The sequence below is a fragment of the Felis catus genome, chromosome E2 (assembly GCF_018350175.1).
Source record: "Felis catus isolate Fca126 chromosome E2, F.catus_Fca126_mat1.0, whole genome shotgun sequence".
Classification (NCBI taxonomy): Eukaryota; Metazoa; Chordata; class Mammalia; order Carnivora; family Felidae; genus Felis; species Felis catus.
This window is the reverse complement of record NC_058382.1, coordinates 8854582-8875033: the sequence shown is the minus strand read 5'-3', so window position 1 is coordinate 8875033 and position 20452 is coordinate 8854582. Positions and strand designations below refer to the sequence as shown.

Genomic DNA, 20452 nt, shown 5'->3' with positions numbered 1-20452 from the left:
TGCCAGTTCCCAGCAGGGACAATACCCCTAGACGTGAGCAGTTCTGGATTTCCCCTCTTACACACACACACACACACACACACACACAGTGGACTCCACAACACCTGCAGAGACAGGATTTGGTGGTGTGGACTTTTAATTCATATCTCCCTCTGTCCCACCTGTGGCAGCTGAATAGTGAATGATCCCTCAAAACTCCCTGAGACGACTAAAAAAAAGGGGGCTTGGATTCTTCTGGGTAGGTAGGGGATGCGATCAGAGTTGTCTGTAATAAAGCTAGGTACCTTCATCCCCTACAAAAAAGCACCAAGGGGGTCCTGGAATCTGAGTCAAGAATCCCATTCTCCTTGGCCAGACCTTGTGCTCTGGCCTGGGTTTCAGGCCAGCCCGGGGCCCGTATACTTTCAGACCTTCAGATCCTTTCATTCTTCTTTTAATGTTTATTTATTTTCGAGAGAGAGAAAGAGAGGTCGAGCGGGGGGTGGAGGGGTGGGGACAGCGAGAGAGGGAGACGCAGAATCCGAAGCAGGCTCCAGGCTCTGAGCCGTGAGCACAGAACCCCACTGGGGCCCAAACTCACGAACCGCGAGATCATGACCTGAGCCAAAGTCGAAGGCTGAACTGACTAAGCCACCCAGGCGCCTACAGAGCCCTTGAAGCCCGAAACCGGGTTTAGTGGTTCTGTGAAATCAGAGGAAGCCCAGGTTGGCAAGGGTCCCCATACCTGTAGCTTTCTGCAAGCCCAAAAGAAACATTCATGACGTTTATTTATGCTGGCTGAATTCCAGAAAATCGATCCTGTTACATCCAACAGCCCAGCTGCAGAGAAGGAAACTTTCTTGAGAAGAAAGGTAACCTTAACTCAGAGCCGACTTGTAAAGTGCCTGTCTTTGGCAGTTTTTGACAAAAAAAAAAAAAAAAGTCTCTAGGTTTCTGGAAGGCTTTGCTCCACGAGCTGCTGTATTTCAGCATCCATACCTCTCCCCGACCTGTGGAGGAACAGTCCCACGTTTTAGTCTATCTGCTCAAAATAGAGTCTCTGGGGCGCCTGGGTGGCTCAGTCGGTTAAGTGTCTGACTTCGGCTCAGGTCGTGATCTCGCGGTTCGTGAGTTCGAGCCCCACCTCAGGCTCTGGAGCCTGCTTTGGATTCTGTGTCTCCCTCTCCCTCTCTCTGCCCCTCCCCTGCTTGCTCTCTGCCTCTGTCTCAAAAATAAACATAAAAAAAAAAAATTCAAGGGGCACCTGCGTGGCTCAGTCAGCTAAGCCCCCGGCTTCAGCTCAGGTCATGATCTCTAGATCTGCGAGTTCGAGCCCGAGTCGGGCTCTGTGCTGACAGCTCAGAGCCAGGAGCCTGCTTCAGGTTCTGTGTCTCCCTCTCTCTCTGCCCCTCCCCTGCTCACGCTCTGTCTCTGTCTCTCAAAAATAAACATTAAAAAACATATTTTTTTCTTTTTAAATTTCCAAAACGGGCCTTTGTCTTTCTTTTTCTCAGAGGCTGAGAGGTTGGACAGATTTCCCACCTCACAGGACAGATACTCTGTGTTCTGCCAGTCTTCCTGACAGTGGCTGAGGTGTTGAACTTCTGAGTGTCCCTTCCTGAGATCCTCCTAGAATTCCAGAACCTCATCCCCTCTGGGGAAGCCCTGCAGGATTCTCCACAGGCCTGAGACCTGGCCCTCTCTAGAACCACTCCAGAAACACAGCAGAGGAGTGGATGAGTGCTTGCTGTGGACTACCCCTAAGTTCTTTCAGTCCTGAGGATTGTCCTTCTCTTCTAGAAAAGACCAGAGGCAACATTAGAAGGGGGGGGGGGGCGGGGAGTTCTCCATTTTTGGGGTGAAGCCATCCAGAAGTACCCTGGATCCGTGCTGGGAACAGTGGGTAAGGCATTGCCTTCCAGAACTGACGCGAGCCTCTCTGGACATTGCCAGCCCTCAGGAAAAGATCCCCTGCTGGTTCTAGAACGTCCAGGCAGTTACAGAGAGCCCCTAGGTTTCTTTTTCTCCAAGTCCTCTTTCTCCAAGTCTAGCCAACTAGGATTACTCTAGAAATGGGTGCCCGCCTGCTACGGGGCTACCACAAGCTTCTCCAGAAGCCGCTAGGCCTCCGGAGACCCAGAACGCTGGCCCGAGCTATTCCAGAAAGTCTCCCCGCTGCTCAAGGCCCAGCCAAGGAGCGGAGGGGAGACAAGTCTGCATTAATGCCCACCCACTCGGGCAAGAAGGCAGCCTCGGGCTTAAAGATCTTCAGGAAGTTGGAGTCGGGCAGGGTGAAGTTGGCCAGGTAGACGGTGTCCCCACCGGTCAGGTAGGCGGCCCAGAAGCCAAAAGTGCCAATGGTCATGATGGTGTGGTTGCACTGCGTGAGCAGCGCGAAGTCCCTCCCCGGCGAGCCCTCCTGCCCGTCGCCCGCAAAGATCACATCCCCACGGGACGTGTCCATGTTTTCCCGGCACCACTCCATGCCGTTGCTGGTGACCACAAAGACGGGGTCTTCGTGCCGTGCCCGGAACCAGTCCATAGCCTGCCGGAGGTAAGCGCGATCGCCTACCACCCCCTTCCAGCGGTGGGGCATGACCCGCAGGTAGTCCCCGCGGCGCACGTGGACGCCCACGAAGGTGCGAGGGCGGTCCCCGGTGGGGCCCAGGCGGAGCCGGCTCAGCAGACCCTGGGCCTCTCGCCGAAGGTGGTCATGCAGCGTGAATTCCCTGCGGATCTGCTCCCGGAGGTGGTGGAAGAAGGTCCAGGAGCAGGGAAAGCCGGTGAGCTTCAGCAAGGGGTCCCTCAGGCGGGCGTACTCCCGGGACATCCAGTCGTGGAGCTCCAGCTCCCGCCAGGGCGTGCGGCTGTCCACCTCGGGCGCCAGCACCGGCAGGGTGATGCGGAACACGGGGGCCAGGGCGGCGTGCATGGCGGGCAGGATGAAGGCCCGGCGACTGTTGAGCTGGGCCAGGGCCAGGAGCGTGGCGTACTGCCCCATCTGGTTACCGAACCGGCCGTCTGGGTGGATGGTCCAGGTTCCCGAGAGGGAGGCGGGGGGCTTGGGGCAGGCGGAGGTGTTGGGGGACAGGCAGAGGATGGCCACAGGGGATGGCACCGGGCGGCGGCCTGGACACAGGGCCGTCAGGGCCAGGCCGTTGGGAAAGAGGTCTCGGTGGACGTAGAGGAACAAGGTGGCTGAAAGGACACACACTAGCAGGAAAGCCACACAGAGCTGCCGTTGGCTGGGGGCCCACATGGCTGCACGGGAGGAAAGGTGAATTAGCGGGGCCCCGGAGCCCCAGGAGGAAGTGTCCGTGGGCAGGGGCCTGGGGGAACGAGGAAACCAAGGCTTGAGACTCCTGGGTCCCCGGGAAAGGGGATCAGGGGCCTGGATCTGAGGGAGGGGAGGGAGGTGGGCGCTTGGAACTGCAGGGATGGGGACGGCGAATGTCGAAAACTGGTGTTTCCAAGATAGCAACGGGTCTCGGAGCCAGCCTGCCACATCCGCACCTTGGAATCTGGCTCCCCGGGCCGGGAGGTCCCACTTTAGTTGGGCGATGTGCCACCCACTCCTCTCTGGGGTGGGCCTGGTGGAGGGAGGGTGAGGACTCCGCCATGGGGGTGACGGGAAGAGAGGGGCCAGGTGGAACATGAGAGGCTGGAGGTCGGGGACTGGATGAGGGATCTCGGCCTCTGGACGAGCAGGAGTTGGGGGGGGGGGGTGGAGACTCCTGGGGTCCTACGGGGCTAGCGGTTGGGGCTGCGCCTCCTGGGACCGAAGGCCCCGATTCCTGGGTCCCAGGCATCCTCCGGTCCCACTCACCTGAGCTCCTGGCGGGTGACAGAGCCACAGCGGGCTTAGAGAGGCTGGAGCGCGCCGACCGCAGGTGCAGCCCACATCCGGCCGCCCCCGGAACCCAGGACTCCGGGATCCTAGGCTCGGCAGCCCTCCCCTCCATGCCGCCTCCCCCGACTGGCTCCTAGGGCTCGGGGGAGGGAGGAAGGAGATGGGCGCGGTTCCGAGACTCCCAGCCTCCGCCCCTCCCGACCTGGGCAGGTAGGTCGGAGGCGGAGCCCCGCCCCCGCCCCGGCGCCCCAGGCTAAGCTGGTAACCCCCGCCCCCCCTGCCCTCCCCAGACCCGGGGACCCGCGCCCGGCCCCCTCCTCCTCGGCCCCGGCCCGCGGGCGGGCTCTCCGGGGCCAGCCTCCACAGCCTGGAGACCCGGCGCCCAGCCGCAAGGCCGGACCCAGGTATTCGGGTCCATCGACTTCTCCCCCTTCTCCCGAGCCTGGGCTGAAGGGCCGCCCAGAGTATCTGGATGCTCCGAGCCGGGCCACGCCCCAGCCGCTGGGGAGGGCGCAGACACCAGGCCCGGGCGGGGGCGAAGATCCTCCGCCCTCGGCCGGGTCCTCCCGGTGGGGAGGCAGAACCTGTTTGCCAGGCCTGCTCCAGGAGCCGATGGAAACCTCCTCCGGCTCTCAGGGTCCCGAACGTGGGCGCCTCCGGCCCGAAAGGGTGTCCCCGCGCACACCGGGGGCCGCTAATTCCCCGTCTCCGCACGGTGCACCTGCGAACTGCTGAGCCTCTCCTTTTGAGGAATCCTACGATCCGGGGTCCGACGGCTCCTCTCCAGACGGGCGCGTCCCGGGGACAGCGTCTCCCCGAGGGCGAGGAGGGGAAGCGGGCCTGTCATGCCCAGCCTCACCGGGAGGCTGGGGCCCCAGGTTGGGGGTCCAGGGCCTCGGCTCCGCGGTGTATACCTGGAGCCGCTTCCATTGACCGGGCGGTTCCGCCACCCCCCCCCCCCACTTCCTTGGGCTGGAGCCGTGTGATCATTGTCATTCGATAAATCAAAGCTAAAGACCCAGGAATTTGACTCCCCTCTCCAGAGGGTGGACCGTGATGTCTCCAGACCCAAGCCCCTCCTTCCACAGACCCAGGATTTCCAGCCCCAGCCCCCTCTGCTGGAGACGTTCAGACCTCCGCACTGGAGGGTGTCCGTCTCTGTCCTACAGTTTCCAGGAACCCCCCCCCCATTCCCTTTGGGCTCTGGTCTCTTCACTTCCCCCCTCCAGAGCCTGGCTCTGCCCCCCCCCACCCCCACCCCAGAGGCGCTGAGTCAGACTTTCACCCTCCACCCACCCTCCCCACCCCAGGCTATTTTGAGAACACCTTTCTGGGCCTGGGGTAGCTACTCTGGTGAAAGAGGTCCCGGGATTACATCAGGGAGGAGAGGGAGGCTCTCCTCTGGCTCATTAGGTGCCCGAGGAACCTCTGGGCTGGGGTTGGTGAGGTTGAGGCGAGAGGCTTTTGGTCACGTGGCTTTTGCTGCTCTCCTGATGATCGAGGAACGTCCGTGTGTGTGACACCCTCCCTGCCCGCACCCCCCCAGAAACCCACAGAAATTCGGGCAGGATGCCGCAATCCCGGTTATGGGGCACGGTGTCCGTCGATCAGCCAGGGAGGCAGTTTTCCAGGCCCCCAGCCCTCTCCTCCCCCAGCCCCTTTCAGCCAAGTCCCAGTCAGCAGGTCCCGGTCCCCCTGATTCCTCAGACCCGGGAGTCCAGGGCCCCAGCGGGAAGGACCACCCCCCCCCCCCCCCCGGTTGCATCATCCGGCTCAGGCTGATCTGGCCACGGTGGAATCCTAGCTCTTGCCAAGTGGGTCAAATATCATGGGTCAGGTGTGGGGAAGGTGATTGGGCGGGTCTGTCTGGATATAAATTTTGGAGTGCCTGCATCCATTCTAAGAGACCGGGGTATTCTGTCAGCTGGGAATCCGCGGACACGAAGACCCAGGCGTTGAGGCTCACTAAGGTGCAATCCGTGAATCTCCTGTCCCAGACAACGGGGACAGAATCTAGACCATTCGGCTCCTCAAGCCCCAGACCCCGGATCTCACCTGAGGACGTGAGCCAGTGATGGGCTGGGACGAGGCCGGGTCCCAGCGCCTGGGACTGTGGGTCCTGATGATGCTGGGGGTCCTTTTGCCGGAAGCCTGCCAGGCACACCCTATCCCTGACTCCAGCCCCCTCCTCCAATTCGGGGGCCAAGTTCGACAGCGGTTCCTCTACACGGACGACGCCCAGGAGACAGAGGTCCACCTCGAGATCAAGGCTGATGGCACAGTGGTGGGGACCGCTCGCCGGAGCCCTGAGAGTGAGTGCATAGACAGAGCCTGGTCTGAGGGAGCAGGGGCTGGGGGGCCCAGACCCCTGGGTCTAAGAGAGACGGGCCTGGGCAGAGGTCCTCTGAGCCCCTGACCACTCTCTCCTCTCAGGTCTCTTGGAGCTAAAAGCCCTGAAGCCGGGGGTAATTCAAATCTTGGGGGTCAAAACGTCCAGGTTCCTGTGCCAGGGCCCAGATGGGACACTGTATGGATCGGTGAGTTTCTGGGATCGCCCCCTTCTCGTGCTCCCCCCTCCGTATCACCTTCACCACCCAGGGTTCCACCTCTCGCACCTTGGGCCTGAGCCGGGCTTGGTTCTGTGCTCCCTGCGTGGCCCCCCGCCTCGCCACCTCCCCTGCACGCGGGAGCTGACCTCATCATTTGTGCACAAGGGGAAACTGAGGCTCAGGCAGGGACACACCAGCTCCGAGTCACGAGGCCCGTGAATGACGGAGCGCCTGAGTCCTGTGACCTGTGACCCTTGCTGGGCCGCATGGGCTCCTAGCTGCCTGCTTCACGCTGGGCACAGGGCTGCTCAGGGGACCCATGGCCTGTAAAGTGACCATGACCCCTTGGGTGGAAGCCAGACGCCTCTGTCTGGACTCAGAGAGCCTTGACTGGTCCCTGGGCTGGAATATTGGTCTCTGTGAAGTGAAGCCAGGGAGGTAGGCCTTGCAGGACTGCCCAGGGGTAAAGGGAGAGCCTGCTTCTGTTGCCTGTGTCCCGGAGGAGGGGCTGGGGGCCGGGACTCCTGGGTCCTGCAGCAGGAAGGTGCAGAGGAATCCCGTATCTCCGACGTCCTCTCTTGTCCCCTCAGCTCCGCTTTGACCCCGCAGCCTGCAGCTTCCGGGAACTGCTCCTGGAGGACGGATACAACATCTACCACTCGGAGACCCTCGGGCTCCCACTCCGCCTGCCCCCCCACAACTCCCCATACCGGGACTTGGCCCCCCGGGCACCTGCCCGCTTCCTGCCGCTGCCAGGCCTGCTTCCGGCACCCCCGGAGCCTCCAGGGATCCTGGCCCCCGAGCCCCCGGACGTGGGCTCCTCGGACCCTCTGAGCATGGTGGGGGCTTCCCAGGGCCGAAGTCCCAGCTACGCTTCCTGAAGCCACGGGCTGTTTGCTGTGGGGCCTCCTCTTTATTTATTGGGTTATTTGATATTTATCTTATTTATTTTTTTATTTTGCCTACTTGGGATAATAAAGAATCTGAGAGGAGGGTCAGGGTGCGCGTGTGTGAGTGTTTGAGGGAGGAACTGGGAACCCTGTGCTGAGGGAGGGACTGGAGGGACTGAAGGCTGGAGGTCCTGGTTCTCTAGAAGAGGGCTTGAGGATCTAAATTCATCCGTCCAGGTGCTTATGGACTTGGAGTGTGATGACTGTCACAGAATGCAGTCCCAGTGAGCGGGTTGCCTGTTCTCTCTCCCCGCCCGCAGCGTAGATTTCCACGTTGTTCTTTGAGCGATTTCCTGGGTGGGACAGAAGGGAGGACAGAAATGTAGACAACAGCCCAGATTCACGGACAGCGCTGATGTCCAGGAGTCTGACCCACTCCCACGGCGTCTTGGGCCCTTCATATTTTTTTTTTAAATGTTTTAACGTTTATTCATTTTTGAGAGACAGAGACAGAGCATGAGTGGGGGAGGGGCAGAGAGAGAGGGAGACACAGACTCCGAAGAGGGCTCCAGGCTCCGAGCTGTCAGCACAGAGCCCAGCACACAGCCCTACACGGGGCTCAAACTGTACGATCATGACCTGAGCCGAAGTGGAAGGCTTAACCCACTGCGCCGCCCAGGCGCCCCAGGGCCCTTCATTTTTAATTCCAAGGTTCAAATGAGAGGAACATCTCAGTGGAAAGGGGATATAACTGCAGGTCCCAGCAGGTCCCAGGAGGGACTCAGTGACTGGAGGAAATGAAGCTCTCTGCATCTCGTGGCAAGTGTGGCTGTCCGCTCTGGTGGCACTGGGCTGGCTCCGGCAGGGAAAGAGGTGTCACCGGAAGCAGAATCCGAAACGCCACAAAAGTCGCCGGAAAGAGCGGCTTCGTGGCTGGGGGGGGAGCTTCACGTGGGATGTATGTTCCTGGGTCAGAGGAGTCCACCTGACTCTGGAAAGTCTCCCCCTGCGAGGGAGCAGGAAGCACCTCGGGGCATCTGCCCTGATCACTTTCCCGCCCACCCCACCCCTGCAAGCCTCCACAGTCTTGGAGAACGGGGACCTGGCCAGCCTGGCGGGGAGGGAAGAGGTAGTGGAATGGTGGGGGGTGGGTCCTAAGATAGACACCCAGAGAGAGGAAGTCAAGGACCCAGGAGGAGGAGGAGGAGAAGAGGGACAAACGTGGGGCCCGGTGGGGAGAGGGGGGGTGTCAGAGATACCCAGAGAGGGGCGGGACCCTGGAAGAGGGAAGCCAGACAGGAAACCTACAGTTTCCTGCAAAATGTGTTAAACAAGCAAACACCTCTCCCCCCACCTGGGGATGTTAACTCCCAATCGCATTGTCTCTCCTTTCCGCTAGAAGCAGGTTAGTGTCAAAATTAAAAAAAGAAAGGGGTGGGGGGAGGGGGGGCGCCTGGGTGGCTCAGAATCCGCAGCAGGCCCCAGGCTCTGAGCTGTCAGCACAGAGCCCCACGCGGGGCTCGAACCCATGAACCGTGAGATCATGGCCTGGGCTGAAGTTGGACGCTCAACCGACGGAGCCACCCAGGTGTCCCTAAATTACCCTCTTCTTATGAGGGCACCGGTCACGTCAGGTTTAGGACCTGGTCTGATCCAGCGTGACCTCATCTTGATTGGATTCCACTGACAAAGGTCCTATTTCCAAATAAGGCCACATTCACAGGTTCCAGGTGAACTTGAATTTCCAGGGGATGCTCTTGAACTTGGTGCACACCTGTGCAGTCTGTTACATTCGTCTGGTCTTGCTCACCTGTCAGGACGTTTAGGAGGGGTGTGGACCGGGATCGCTGTCCCGGGCTCAGAGTTCTTAAAGTTAAACTCTTTGTTCTTTCCATACGGCGTTTAAGAACATAACCATCTCGGGGACTCCTGGAGGGCTCAGTTGGAGGAGAGTGAGACTCTTGATCGTAGGGTTATGGGTTCGAGCCCCACATTGGGTATATAGAGAGATAGCTTGAAAATAAAATCTTTCGGGTGCCTGGGTGGCTCAGTCGGTGGAATGTCTGAATTGGGCTCCGGTCATGATCTCACGGCTCTCGCGAGTTCGAGCCCCTAATCGGCCTCCCTGCTCTCAGTGCAGAGGCCACTTCGGATCCTCTGTCTCCCTCTCTCTCTCTGCCCCTACCCCGTTTGCGCTCTCGCTTTCTCTCAAAAATAAACATTAAAAAAAGTAACAAAATATTTTAAAAAATAATAAATAAATAAACAAATAGAAATTACCTGTTAGTATATCCACTTCTCCAAAATTTTGTAGAAAGATCTACCTCTGTTTCCCCTCCTGCCAGTACCCAAGCTCCTTTACCCCCAGAGCTCCTGCCAAAATCAACCTGGGGTTTCCTTACGCTAGTTTTCACAAGAATAGACCTTTAGTCCAACCCCTAAAAAGAAAGGATAATGATGAAACCTCATAGAGGTGTTCATAATTACTACAATGGCAATCACATTATGCTACGTAAATGTATCAGATTAACATGTTTATGCACCTTAAATTTTTACAGTGTTGTATGTCAAATACAAGCAGGAGAGGGGCAGAGGGGGGGGGGGAGAGAGAATCCCAAGCAGGCCCCTCACGGTTAGCGATTCAAGGCTCGAACCCACGAACCGTGGGATCATGACCTGAGCCGAAACCAAGAGTCGGACGCTTAACCGACTGAGCCACCCAGGCGCCCCATGAGTTTATTTTATTTTTGAGAGAGAGTGTGCACGCACATGCAGGGGAGGGGCGGAGAGAGAGGGAGAGAGAATTCTAAGCAGGCTCCGCCGCGCTCAGCCCGGAGCCCAACACGGGGCTCCATCCCAGGACCCTGGGATCGTGACCGGAGTTCAGAGATCAAGAGTTGGATGGAGTGCCCCCTGCAGGGAAAGTTCCAGTCTTGCTAGCTTCCTTTTTGGTCCCAGTCACTTGTATGTCCGGGGTTTGTGCAAAATGTTTGTTGGTGAATTTCTGCTATCGTAGTTGCTCTACGTGCATCTGTTTCTGTTGTTGTTTTGGGGGGGGGTACGGGGGTGGGGGTGGGGGTGGAGGTAGGGGGTGCAGGAGGTGGGAGGTGGGAAGATCCAGCCAGCCTTGTGCTGCCTAACCTGAATCGAATCGAATCGTGAGGGAGGAAACATTTTCCTATCAGGAGACCTTCTGCAAAACAACCTGCCTTGACTCTCTTGGAAGAAGTCAAGGTTAAGGACAAGGCCAGGAGGAAATGCTCGTGTTAATGGACACCAGAGGCAGCTCTCTGAGCAATCAGGTGACATCCCGGTGGTGAGGAAGACACTTGATGAAATTTGAATGAGTTCAGTGCATTAGATAGTGGTAATTGATCCACAGGAAATTTTCTGATTTTGATGATTGCCTTGCGGTTATTAAAAAGAACGTCCTTGTTCTTAGCAAATACAAGTACACGCTGAAGTACTTAGGGACAAAGGGGCATGGTATCTCCAGTGTTTTCTCAAATGTTCCTGGAAATGTAAATATATAATAACCTAGAGAGATAGCGAGCGGATGATAAAGCAAAACGCGGGGGGTTGCGGGGGGGGGGGGGACGGGAACAGCGAGAACTGAAGAACTTAGCAACGGATAGATACATGGAGCTCTTTGCACAAGTCTCAAAACTTTTCCATTAGTTCAAAATTATATCCGCTAAAAGCTGCGCCCGTGAGAAAAAATTCCATGCTGTGGCCCTTGTTGTTACCTGGCGTCTTTCCAAACATCCTTCTAAGTGTGTGGACAGGCTTCTAAGAAGAGGGACGCCCGGGTGGCTCAGTTGGTTGGTTAGGCATCCGACTTGGGCTCAGGTCATGATCTCATGGTTCGTGGGATGGAGCCCCACATCAGGCTCTCGGCTGACAGCATGGAGCCTGCTTGGGATTCTCTCTCTCTCTCTTTCTCTCAAAATAAATAAGTAAACTTAAAGAAAAAAAAAAAGGAAGAAAGAAAGCTTCGAGGCGATTTTCCTATTTCTGCTGGGGCCCAGAGTGGAAGAAAGTGATTCCATATTGGAAATTATAGAACCACTCCAACCAATCTCATGTGGCATGGGCTTGAGATCGAATTGGGTGGTTGAGGCACTGGGACGCTGAGAAATTAATGCAATGACGGGTGGACTAGTGATGTCCCTGGGTCCTCTGCCAAAGGAAAAGCAATGCTTCTCTAGAGAGGCGTCACTCAACTCCGATCGCACGGAGGAAGCCTTGCGTGAGTTCCTAGTCCAAAGTCACAAAATACGGGAGGGATCCAGGCACAGGGCGTGTATATTGGCAGGCACACTGAACACAACTAGACAGCCTTGCCTCGCCCTACCCCACCCTGCAAAAACTTTATTTACTTTTTTAGATTTTATTTTTAAGTGTGTTTCTTTCTTTCTTTAAGTAATCGCTGCACCCAACGTGGGGCTCACACTCATGACCCTGAGATCAAGAGTCACATGCTCTTCCGACTGAGCCAGCCAAGCGCCCCTTTCTATTCCTACTCTTGTCTGTGTTTTTTGCCATCATATCTGAGAAACCATTGCAAAACCCAACGTCATGAAGCTTTTCCCGTTCTATGTTTTCTTCTTTGATCTTTACAGTTTCGGTCGTTAGGTTTAGGGCCCTGATTGAATTAGAGTTAATTTTTGTATATGGCGCCCAACTTCTTTTGCATGGGGATGTCCAGGGATCCCAGCTTCCTCGTCGGTTGAAAAGATCGTGGTGGGGTCTTTTAATGTCAGAAGAGCTTTTAAGGATGGACACAAATATTCACAACTATTTGGGTTTCTTTGGTAATGATTAATGAATTTTTAAGCAATCCCCTTTCCTCTAAACATTCACTGACTACGTCCACAGCTAAAAATAGCTGTGCGTTTCACAATTTTAGGTTTCACCAAACATCTGAACACTGCAGATGTGATCAATGGGCTTCCACAAGTCTGGCATCTCAGATTCCCCTAAATGAGTTAAGTGCCTTGAAGGGAAGACAAACATTAATGCAATCTTGGTCGGCCGTTTTGAAAGTCGAATATACCAGATCCTTCCAAATGCCTTTAGTATCTCAAGGACAGATCAGAGTACAGTGATCAGCAAATCAATCAGTTTCTTTACATGAAACTGACACAAAAGTGTCAGTGTCACGGGGGCACCTGGGTGGCTCAGTCGGTTAAGCGTCCGACTTGGGCTCAGGTCATGATCTCGCGGTTCATGAGTTCGAGCCCCGCGGCAGGCTCTGTGCTGACAGCTCGGAGCTCGGAGCTCGGAGCTCGGAGCTCGGAGCCCGGAGCCTGCTTTGGGTTCTGTGTCCCCCTCTCTCTCTGCCCCTCCCCCGCTCATGCTCTGTCCCTCCGTGTCTCTCAAAAATAAATAAACATTGAAAAAATATTTCTAAAGTGTCAGTGTCATGGATATAAAGGTGTTTGTTTCTTCAGTACCTCTCTTCTGATCAAGATTTTGATTTTGATTTAAAGGTCCTGATACTTCCTCTTCCTTGTGATGTTTCTTACCTGTCAAACACGTAGGCTTGGGGCGCCTGGGTGGCTCGGTCTGTTAAGCGTCCCACTCGTGATCTTGTCTCAGGTCATGATCTCATAGTTGGTGAGTTTGAACCCCCATCGGGCTAGTGTGGAGCCTGCTTGGAATTTGGTCTCTTCTCTCTGCCCATCCCATGCTTCTGCGCGCTCTCTCTCTCTCTCTCAAAATAAATGAATAAACCATAAAAAAAAAAAAAAAAAAAAAAACAAGAAGAAGAAGAAAGAAAGGGAGGCTTCACTCGTCCATAAGCCAACAATTTGGGGGTTGAAGATTCAGTCCTAGGACACGAGCCCTGCTACCTTCCAAGTTAATTCCCACCAAGCCCAGATTCCGGGACGGGTAGACTTTGTCACTTTCACACAGATTAGGAAACTGATTTGGGTGATCCCGATTTACTTCCCACGGCTGTTCGCTCAGAGCGGCAAATCCTCATAGCACAGCCCGAAAAACATTCTCTAAGAATCGTCCTATCATCATAGGCAGACGTGATTTAGCCGCTGTTTGTTCTGGAGCCTTCTCTGTGAAAGGAGCACTTTCTCTTGCTCACACACTCTTCCCTCCGCCAGTTCCCGGGAGGCCAAGAAGCTCACCCTCCAGCTCTGTGACCCCTGGCAGGAGACTAGGGGGCGGGAGGCGGTTGCCGAGAAATTTCTTTCCCAGCCACTCCAGTTCCAGGCTGCATCCAGCGTCCAGCCACTTTAGACGCTTCCAGCACCAGCCAGCTGCACCCCTCAGACCTGGTGCCACCTCCATAGGGGGCCCCTTCCTGGAAGGCAGGGTACCAGCTGCCTGGGCCACACGTCTGACTTCTATCCTGCAGGGGCCACTCCTTCAACTTTCTACAGCCCCAGGAGCCCCAGCTGTTACCTCTACCCACCTCCGGGACCATGGTTTCTTTTTGCACTCTCCCCGCACTCACATAACCAATTCCCTTTAACGCATTCCCTGTATTTGAGGGGCGCCCCGGTGACTCAGTCGGTTCACCGTCTGACTCTCCATCTCGGCTCCGGTCGTGATCTCAGGGCTCGTGAGTTGGAGCTGACAGCGTGGAGCCTGCTTGGGATTCTCTCCCTCTGCCCCTCCCCTGCTCTCGCTCCAAAGAAACAGATAAATAAAGAAACAGACAAATTCCCTGTATTTGAAATACCTAGGGTGGTTTCCGTTTTCCTGAGCAGACCCAGGGACCTGGTCTGTTTCAGGTCAACTGAAAGCCTTTGGTCAATTTTGAAATCACAGTGTTATCTTCCTTCCTTCCTTCCTTCCTTCCTTCCTTCCTTCCTTCCTTCCTTCCTTCTTCCCTTCCTTCCTCCCTTAATGTTTATTTATTTTGGGAGAGTGGGAGAGAGAGCCAGAGAGTGAGGAGGGACTGAGGGGGGGGGGGGGGGGGGGGAGAGAGAATCCCAAGAGGGCTCCAGCCCAGAGCCCGATGCAAGGGCTCGATCTCACAAACCGCGAGATGGTGACCTGAGCTGAAATTGGATGTTTAACCAGCTGAGCCACCCAGGCGCCCCCAAATGACAACATATCTTTCTGAAAAAGCTTAGGGTCTGTAATACTGGCAACTAGAAGATGAACACATTCAGGGATGCCTGGGAGGGCTCCGTCGGTGAAGCGTCAGCCTCTTGATCTCCGCTCAGGTCGCGATCTCATGGTTTGCGAGATCGAGCCCCACGTAGGGCTCGGTATGTTCCTCCAAGAGACAAATGGATGGAAAATTGAAGGAGACAAGGAAGGTAGAACACAAGGTTCCAATAAACTTCTAGAGGAACGTATAGAGCTGAGAGGAGAGATGAGTTTGAAGACGAGAATAGCTGAGCACTTCCAGAACTGATTAAAGACATGGGCTCTTGGATGTAGGAAGCACATGTCTTCTGTGGGGGTAAGAGGTGATACCGCCCCCCCCCCTTCAGATTGGAGGTTCCAATCCAGATTGGATGCTTTTAATTTGCTACGGTGGCTCACAGAAGTCAGGGAAACATTTTTGTTCACCAGATTTTTTTTTTAATTTTTTAAATGTCTATTTATTTTATTTTTGAGAGAGAGAGAGAGAGCACAAGCAGGGGAGGGGCAGAGAAAAGAGGGAGACACCGAATCCCAGAATCCAAAATGGGTTCTGGGCTCCGAGCCGTCAGCACAGAGCCCGATGCGGGGCTTGAACTCACGAGCTGTGGGATCGTGACCTGAGCTGAAGTCGGACACTCAACCGACTGAGCCACCCAGGCGCCCCTGATTTATTTTTAAGTAAGCTTGACACCCAACTTGGGGCTTGAACTCACGACTCCGAGATTAAGAGTCCCGTGCTCTACCAACTGAGTGAGCTGGGTGCCCCAAGATTTCTTTTTTTGAAAGACTATTTATTTAAGTAATCTCTCCACCCAGGGTGGAGTTTGAACCCACCACCCTGATTGCAATATGAGTAGTACGTGATGCTGAAGGTCACATGAGCACAGCTCAACCAATGGTTCTCTCTCTCTCTCTCTCTCTCTCTCTCTCTCTCTCGCTGAGCGATTGTGGGTGATCATCTTCTGTGCTCAGATGCTCAGTCTCAGGCCGTTTGGCAGAAACCAGCGAGTTTTCAGAATGTTGGAAGGTGCCCACAACTGTCACTGGTGATTTTTTTTTCTTTTTGGTCACTTCAAAGCACCTATGGATAGCCCTTTGCTTTTCCAGCCAAGAGAAGGCTTAAGAATGCTTTGCCTCATTCTAGGTCAGGCTGCCTGCAGATATAGACCCTTTCCTCTGCTGTCTTATTGCCAGTTACATGAAATACAGTCTATGACAAGAGTTTATGACTACTTACTGTAGTCAACACCCGTGTGAGCATAGACAATCGTCCCCGTGCAGAAAAAGATTCCATTGAGCCAAGAGATAACTGATTGCATTAGTGATCGTGCAAGTTGTCCTCCACAGTATCCCTCCTCTCTCTTGTTTCCCTCACACCAGCCACGAAGGTTTCCAAAGGTAAGTGGTGGTGAATTTGTTTATTTTTCTTTATATCTTGTATTTTCTTTATTATTTTGTATTCTATTACAGTATCGTAGTCATTTCTCTCTCTCTCTCTTTTTTTTTTCCAACGTTTTTTTTAAATTTATTTTTGGGACAGAGAGAGACAGAGCATGAACGGGGGGAGGGGCAGAGAGAGAGGGAGACACAGAATCAGAAACAGGCTCCAGGCTCTGAGCCATCAGCCCAGAGCCTGACGCTCACCCCCTAACGCCCGTCTTCCATCGTTGACCCAACTGGAACCAGCTGGACATTTTGTTTCTAACAGCCCTCCCAACCCCCTCCTTTCCTCTTCTCTGTCCTGCAGTTTCGCCGTGGCTTGCTCGTCTCTAGTTGCAATTCTCGGGGACTCCCAGAGAAACCCATTTGGCTGGTAAAATAATTTGGCAATTATATATATAATATTTCTATTGTATTGTTGGTCTTTCTCATAATGACTTCTACAGTTCTTTACGTATTAGAAACTAAGACTTTGATTAGGAGTTGCCACTCTTTCCCCCCTTGTGTCATTCGACTTTGAGTTCGCTTAAGGTGTTTTGCTTGCCATGCAAAGATTGTTCTTTAAAGAAGGAGGAGGAGGAGAATTTTGGGGGCGCTGGAGTGGCTCTGTTGGTTATTCGAGCCCCACATCAGGCTCTGTGCTGACAGCCAGTCCAGCACCCCTCTCAGCACACACACCTTGCCTGATCCCCACTGTGCTGAGCCCTCCCCACCCCACTAAGGTCCGGACACTCCATTCTGGGCCACTGATCCTCCCCAAACTGGCCTCGCCTGCTCCACCCAAGGGCCTGAGGGCTGTTTGTTCAAAAAGAAACAAAAAAGAAAGAAGAATGTCGGATCCTATTTCCCCCCCATTTGAATGCATTGGTGTTTTCTTTTCTGGCTTCTGGATTATGAGTCACAGTTTAAAACGCTTTCTCCACACCCAGGTTATAAAGGAACTTTCCAATGTTGACTCCTCTTTCTTTCATGGTTTTGTATTTCACATTGAAATCTTTGAGCTATTTGGAGCCTATTCAGCGTATTATTTTTTTTTCCCACTCCTTCCTTCTATTGGATTGATGGGGTTTGCTTTACTCCCTTATTTTTTCACATTTACTTTTAAATCAAAGTTTTGTATGCACACAGTAAAGTCACCAAGTGCTACTGGTCAGTTTAAAGTTCCACCTCCGGGGTGCCTGGCTGGCTCAGCTGGTCGAGCGTCTGTCCGACTTCGGCTCAGGTCATGATCTCGTGGTTTGTGGGTTCGAGCCCCAGGTCGGGCTGTGTGCTGACAGCTCAGGGTCTGGAGCCTGCTTCAGATTCTGTGTCTCGCTCTCTCTCTGCCCCTCCCCTGCTCACATTCTGTCTCTCTCTGTCTCAAAGATAAATAAAAAATTTAAAAACATTAAGACAATTAAAAAAAAAATAAAAATGTATTTACTTGTTTTGAGAGAGAGAGAGAGAGAGCAGGAGGGAGGAGGGGGCAGAGAGAGAGGAGGAAGAGAATCCTAAGCAGGCTCCACACTGTCAGCACAGAGCCTGTCGCAGGGCTTGAACTCATGAACCTTGAGATCATGACCTAAGCCGAAATCAGGTTGGACATTTAACAGATGGAACCACCCAGGCGGCCCTACACATTGTATTTTTGCCATTTCTACACCCAGAGTGAGGCTTGAACCCACAATCCCAAGATCAAGGGTCACATGCTCCACCGGCTGAGCCAGCCAGGCGCCCTTGGGGGTGTGAATTAATTCAGCCAGTGGACGATGGCTGATCAGTATATGCTAAACCCGGCCGTATTCATAAGCTCTATTCATAAAAGCCCCAAACCGGGACGCACCCTGAAATATTGGGATTTATAAAAAGAAATGTGTATTTGATCTCCATTCTGTTTCTGGCAGAGTTCCTAAACCTTTACAATTTCCGACGTGCTGTAGAGTGTTCAAGGTGCCTTGATACTCTTAAACCCCTTTCAACCACATTTGCCTTTGTATGGTGACTTTGGAAAGCACCTAAGAGCGGGGGCTGGTTGCCAGGGGAACGAACCAAGTGGTTAGAGGGCTAGAACTCTCAGCCCCACCCTCTGACCACACGGGGGAAGGGGAGAACGACTGGAGGTTGAATCCGTCACCAGTGGTCAGTGATTGAATCAGCCCTGCCTGTGTAAGGAAGACACCATAAAACCCGAAAGGACGGCATTTGGAGAGCCCCCAGGGGGATGAGCTCCTGGAAATTTGGGGAAAGTTGCCCCTGGAGAGAGCATTGAGGCTCCATACCCTTTCCCCATGCCTTATCTGACTGTTCCTGGGTTATATCCTTTTTCTTTTTTTTAATTGGGGTGAGGGGTGTGTATCCTTTTATAATGAAGCAGTAATCTAGTAAGTAACATGTTTCTTTGAGTTCTGTGAACCACTCCAGCTAATTAATCCAACCCAAGGAAGGGATTGTGCTAACCTCTGCTCTGTGGTTTACGGGTCAGAAGCACAGGTGACAACCTGGATTGGGAACGAGTATCTCAAGTTGGGGGGAGGGGGCCAGGGCTTCTGGTACCGAACCCTTAACTTGCAGGATCTGCGACTCTCCAGATAAATAGCGTCAGGAATGGAGTTCAACTGTAGGACGCCCAGCTGGTGTTGGCGAATGGCTGGTGTTGGCGAATGGGTTGGAAGACCCATCGGAACTGGTGTCGGGATCACGGACGCAGAAGTTCATTACCAGTGGAACGGGTAGTAAATTGAGGTACATTCAATGAGCAAACTATAACCACGCAAAACGTCTCACAGAAGGCCGTTAAGGGAAAGCAGTCCTGTTTTCTCTTTCTCCTCTCATACCTGATCTCTCACATCCCGTCTGACCCGTTGGTCTGACCTTCAAAATGCACCAGAACCCGATCACTCTTTGCTGCCCCCGTCCTGGTCCTGCGGCCTTTGCCCGCCCACCTGGACTGCTCAGGGCCCGCGGCGCTGAAAGGTCCCCGCGTCCAACCTCTCCTCCCTCGACCTGTTCCCCACACGGCCGCCAGAGGGCGCCTGTTCCCCACTGATGGGTGATTGAGTTCCTTTTCTGCAAGACCCTCGTCCCTGGCTCCGGGCTCATTCCTAGAAAAGCCTAAATGCCCGCAAGGCTTTGAAGTATCTGGCCCCTTCCTTCTCTGCCCTCACACCCCCCTCTCTCCCCAGGGCTCGCTCACTCCGTTCCGGTCACGCCTGCCTCACCGTTAGTTCCTAAAACACTTGGCGCTTCCGCTAGCCTCAGGGCCATTGTACTGGCTGTTCTCTCGGCTGGGAACGCCCTTCCCCAGGTACCCACTTGGCTCATCCCTCACCCGCTTCAGGTGGCTGCTCCAAATACACCTTCTACCGGGAATTAAATGATATTAAGGGAATTAAATGATATTAGGGAATCGTTGTTAATTTCATTATGCCGTGGGAAAGTGATTTATAGTAGGGAAAATGTCTTCACTGTTGGAAGACACAGGCTGAAGGGTGGAGTGGGGAAGATGGCTCGAATGGGTCCTAAAATGGTTCAGCAAATACAGAAACATTAAACAAAAGAGGCAAATGAGGCAAAATGTGGCAGATTGCTGAACACCAATATAGAGGGCAACCTTATGATTCTTCTTATTTTTCCGTACATTCCAAATTTTCATAATCAAAAGGTTTTCTAAGTGCCACTTAGAAAGCCTCGGTGAGGCTTCTCTGGTCCACTATATATATATATATATATTATATATATATATATATATATATATATAATATATATATTTTATATTTTATATATATTTTATATATAATATATGTATATAATATATATATATATATTTTAACGTTTACTTATTATTGAGAGACAGAGAGAGACAGCATGAGCAGGGGAGGGGCCAAGAGAGAGAGGGAGACACGGAATCCGAAGCAGGCTCCAGGCTCGGAGCCGTCCGCACAGAGCCCAATGCGGGGCTCGAACCCACAAACCGTGAGATCATGACCTGAGCCGAAGTCAGACGCTTAACCGACTGAGCCACCCAGGCGCCCCACCGGGCCACAATATTTAAAATTATCCTTCGGAGAGCCTGGGTGGCTCAGTCCGTTAAGCAACGGACTCTCGATTTCGGCTCAGGTCATGGTCTCACAGTCCTGGGATTGAGCCCCACATGGGGCTCCGTGGTGACAGTGCGGAGCCTGCTTGGGATTTTTCTCTCTCCCTCTCTCTCTGCCCCTCCTCCGCGCGTGCTCTCTCTCTCTCTCTCTCAAAATAAATGAACATGAAAAATAAAAAATAAAATAAAAATTATACACCTTTCCCTGCTTTGTTTTGTTCCATAACACTTGTTTGTATTCACCACACATGCAAGTTTTCCATGTTTTATAATAAATATATACATTTAAAGGTACATAGTATTCCTCCTGATATATAGATATCAGAAGACACATAAATATACTTCATACTATACAGTACGTAAACATACTTCATCATATACAAGTATGTAAACATGCTTAATAATATATAATATATATACTTTCTACTCTACAAACATACTTTGCACTAAATAAATACATAGCATATATTTATATTTTGTGTTAATATATTTATATAAAAATATTACATATAGGGACGCTTGACCGGCTCCGTCAGTAGAGCATGAGACT

General features: G+C 53.3%; 2 protein-coding genes and 1 non-coding gene across 3 annotated transcripts; 2 read left to right on the top strand and 1 right to left on the bottom strand.

The window, feature by feature from the left end:
* Positions 1 to 1046: 1046 nt before the first annotated feature.
* TRNAR-UCG lies at positions 1047 to 1131 on the top strand. The gene has a single exon. It is a non-coding gene; the product is annotated as a tRNA-Arg (tRNA).
* Positions 1132 to 1374: 243 nt separating this feature from the next.
* Positions 1375 to 4056, bottom strand: FUT1 (fucosyltransferase 1 (H blood group)). Its single transcript, XM_003997529.4, has 2 exons — positions 3806 to 4056; positions 1375 to 3240 (listed from the first exon to the last, which is right to left on the bottom strand). The coding sequence occupies exons 1-2, from the start codon at positions 3939 to 3941 to the stop codon at positions 2159 to 2161; spliced, it is 1218 nt and encodes a 405-aa protein (XP_003997578.3). The 5' UTR covers positions 3942 to 4056; the 3' UTR covers positions 1375 to 2158.
* A 1661-nt stretch (positions 4057 to 5717) lies between these two features.
* On the top strand, positions 5718 to 7376 carry FGF21 (fibroblast growth factor 21). The gene is made up of 3 exons (XM_003997528.4): positions 5718 to 6141; positions 6263 to 6366; positions 6969 to 7376. Exons 1-3 carry the CDS (start codon positions 5904 to 5906, stop codon positions 7257 to 7259), a joined length of 633 nt encoding a protein of 210 aa, XP_003997577.3. The 5' UTR covers positions 5718 to 5903; the 3' UTR covers positions 7260 to 7376.
* Positions 7377 to 20452: the final 13076 nt, after the last annotated feature.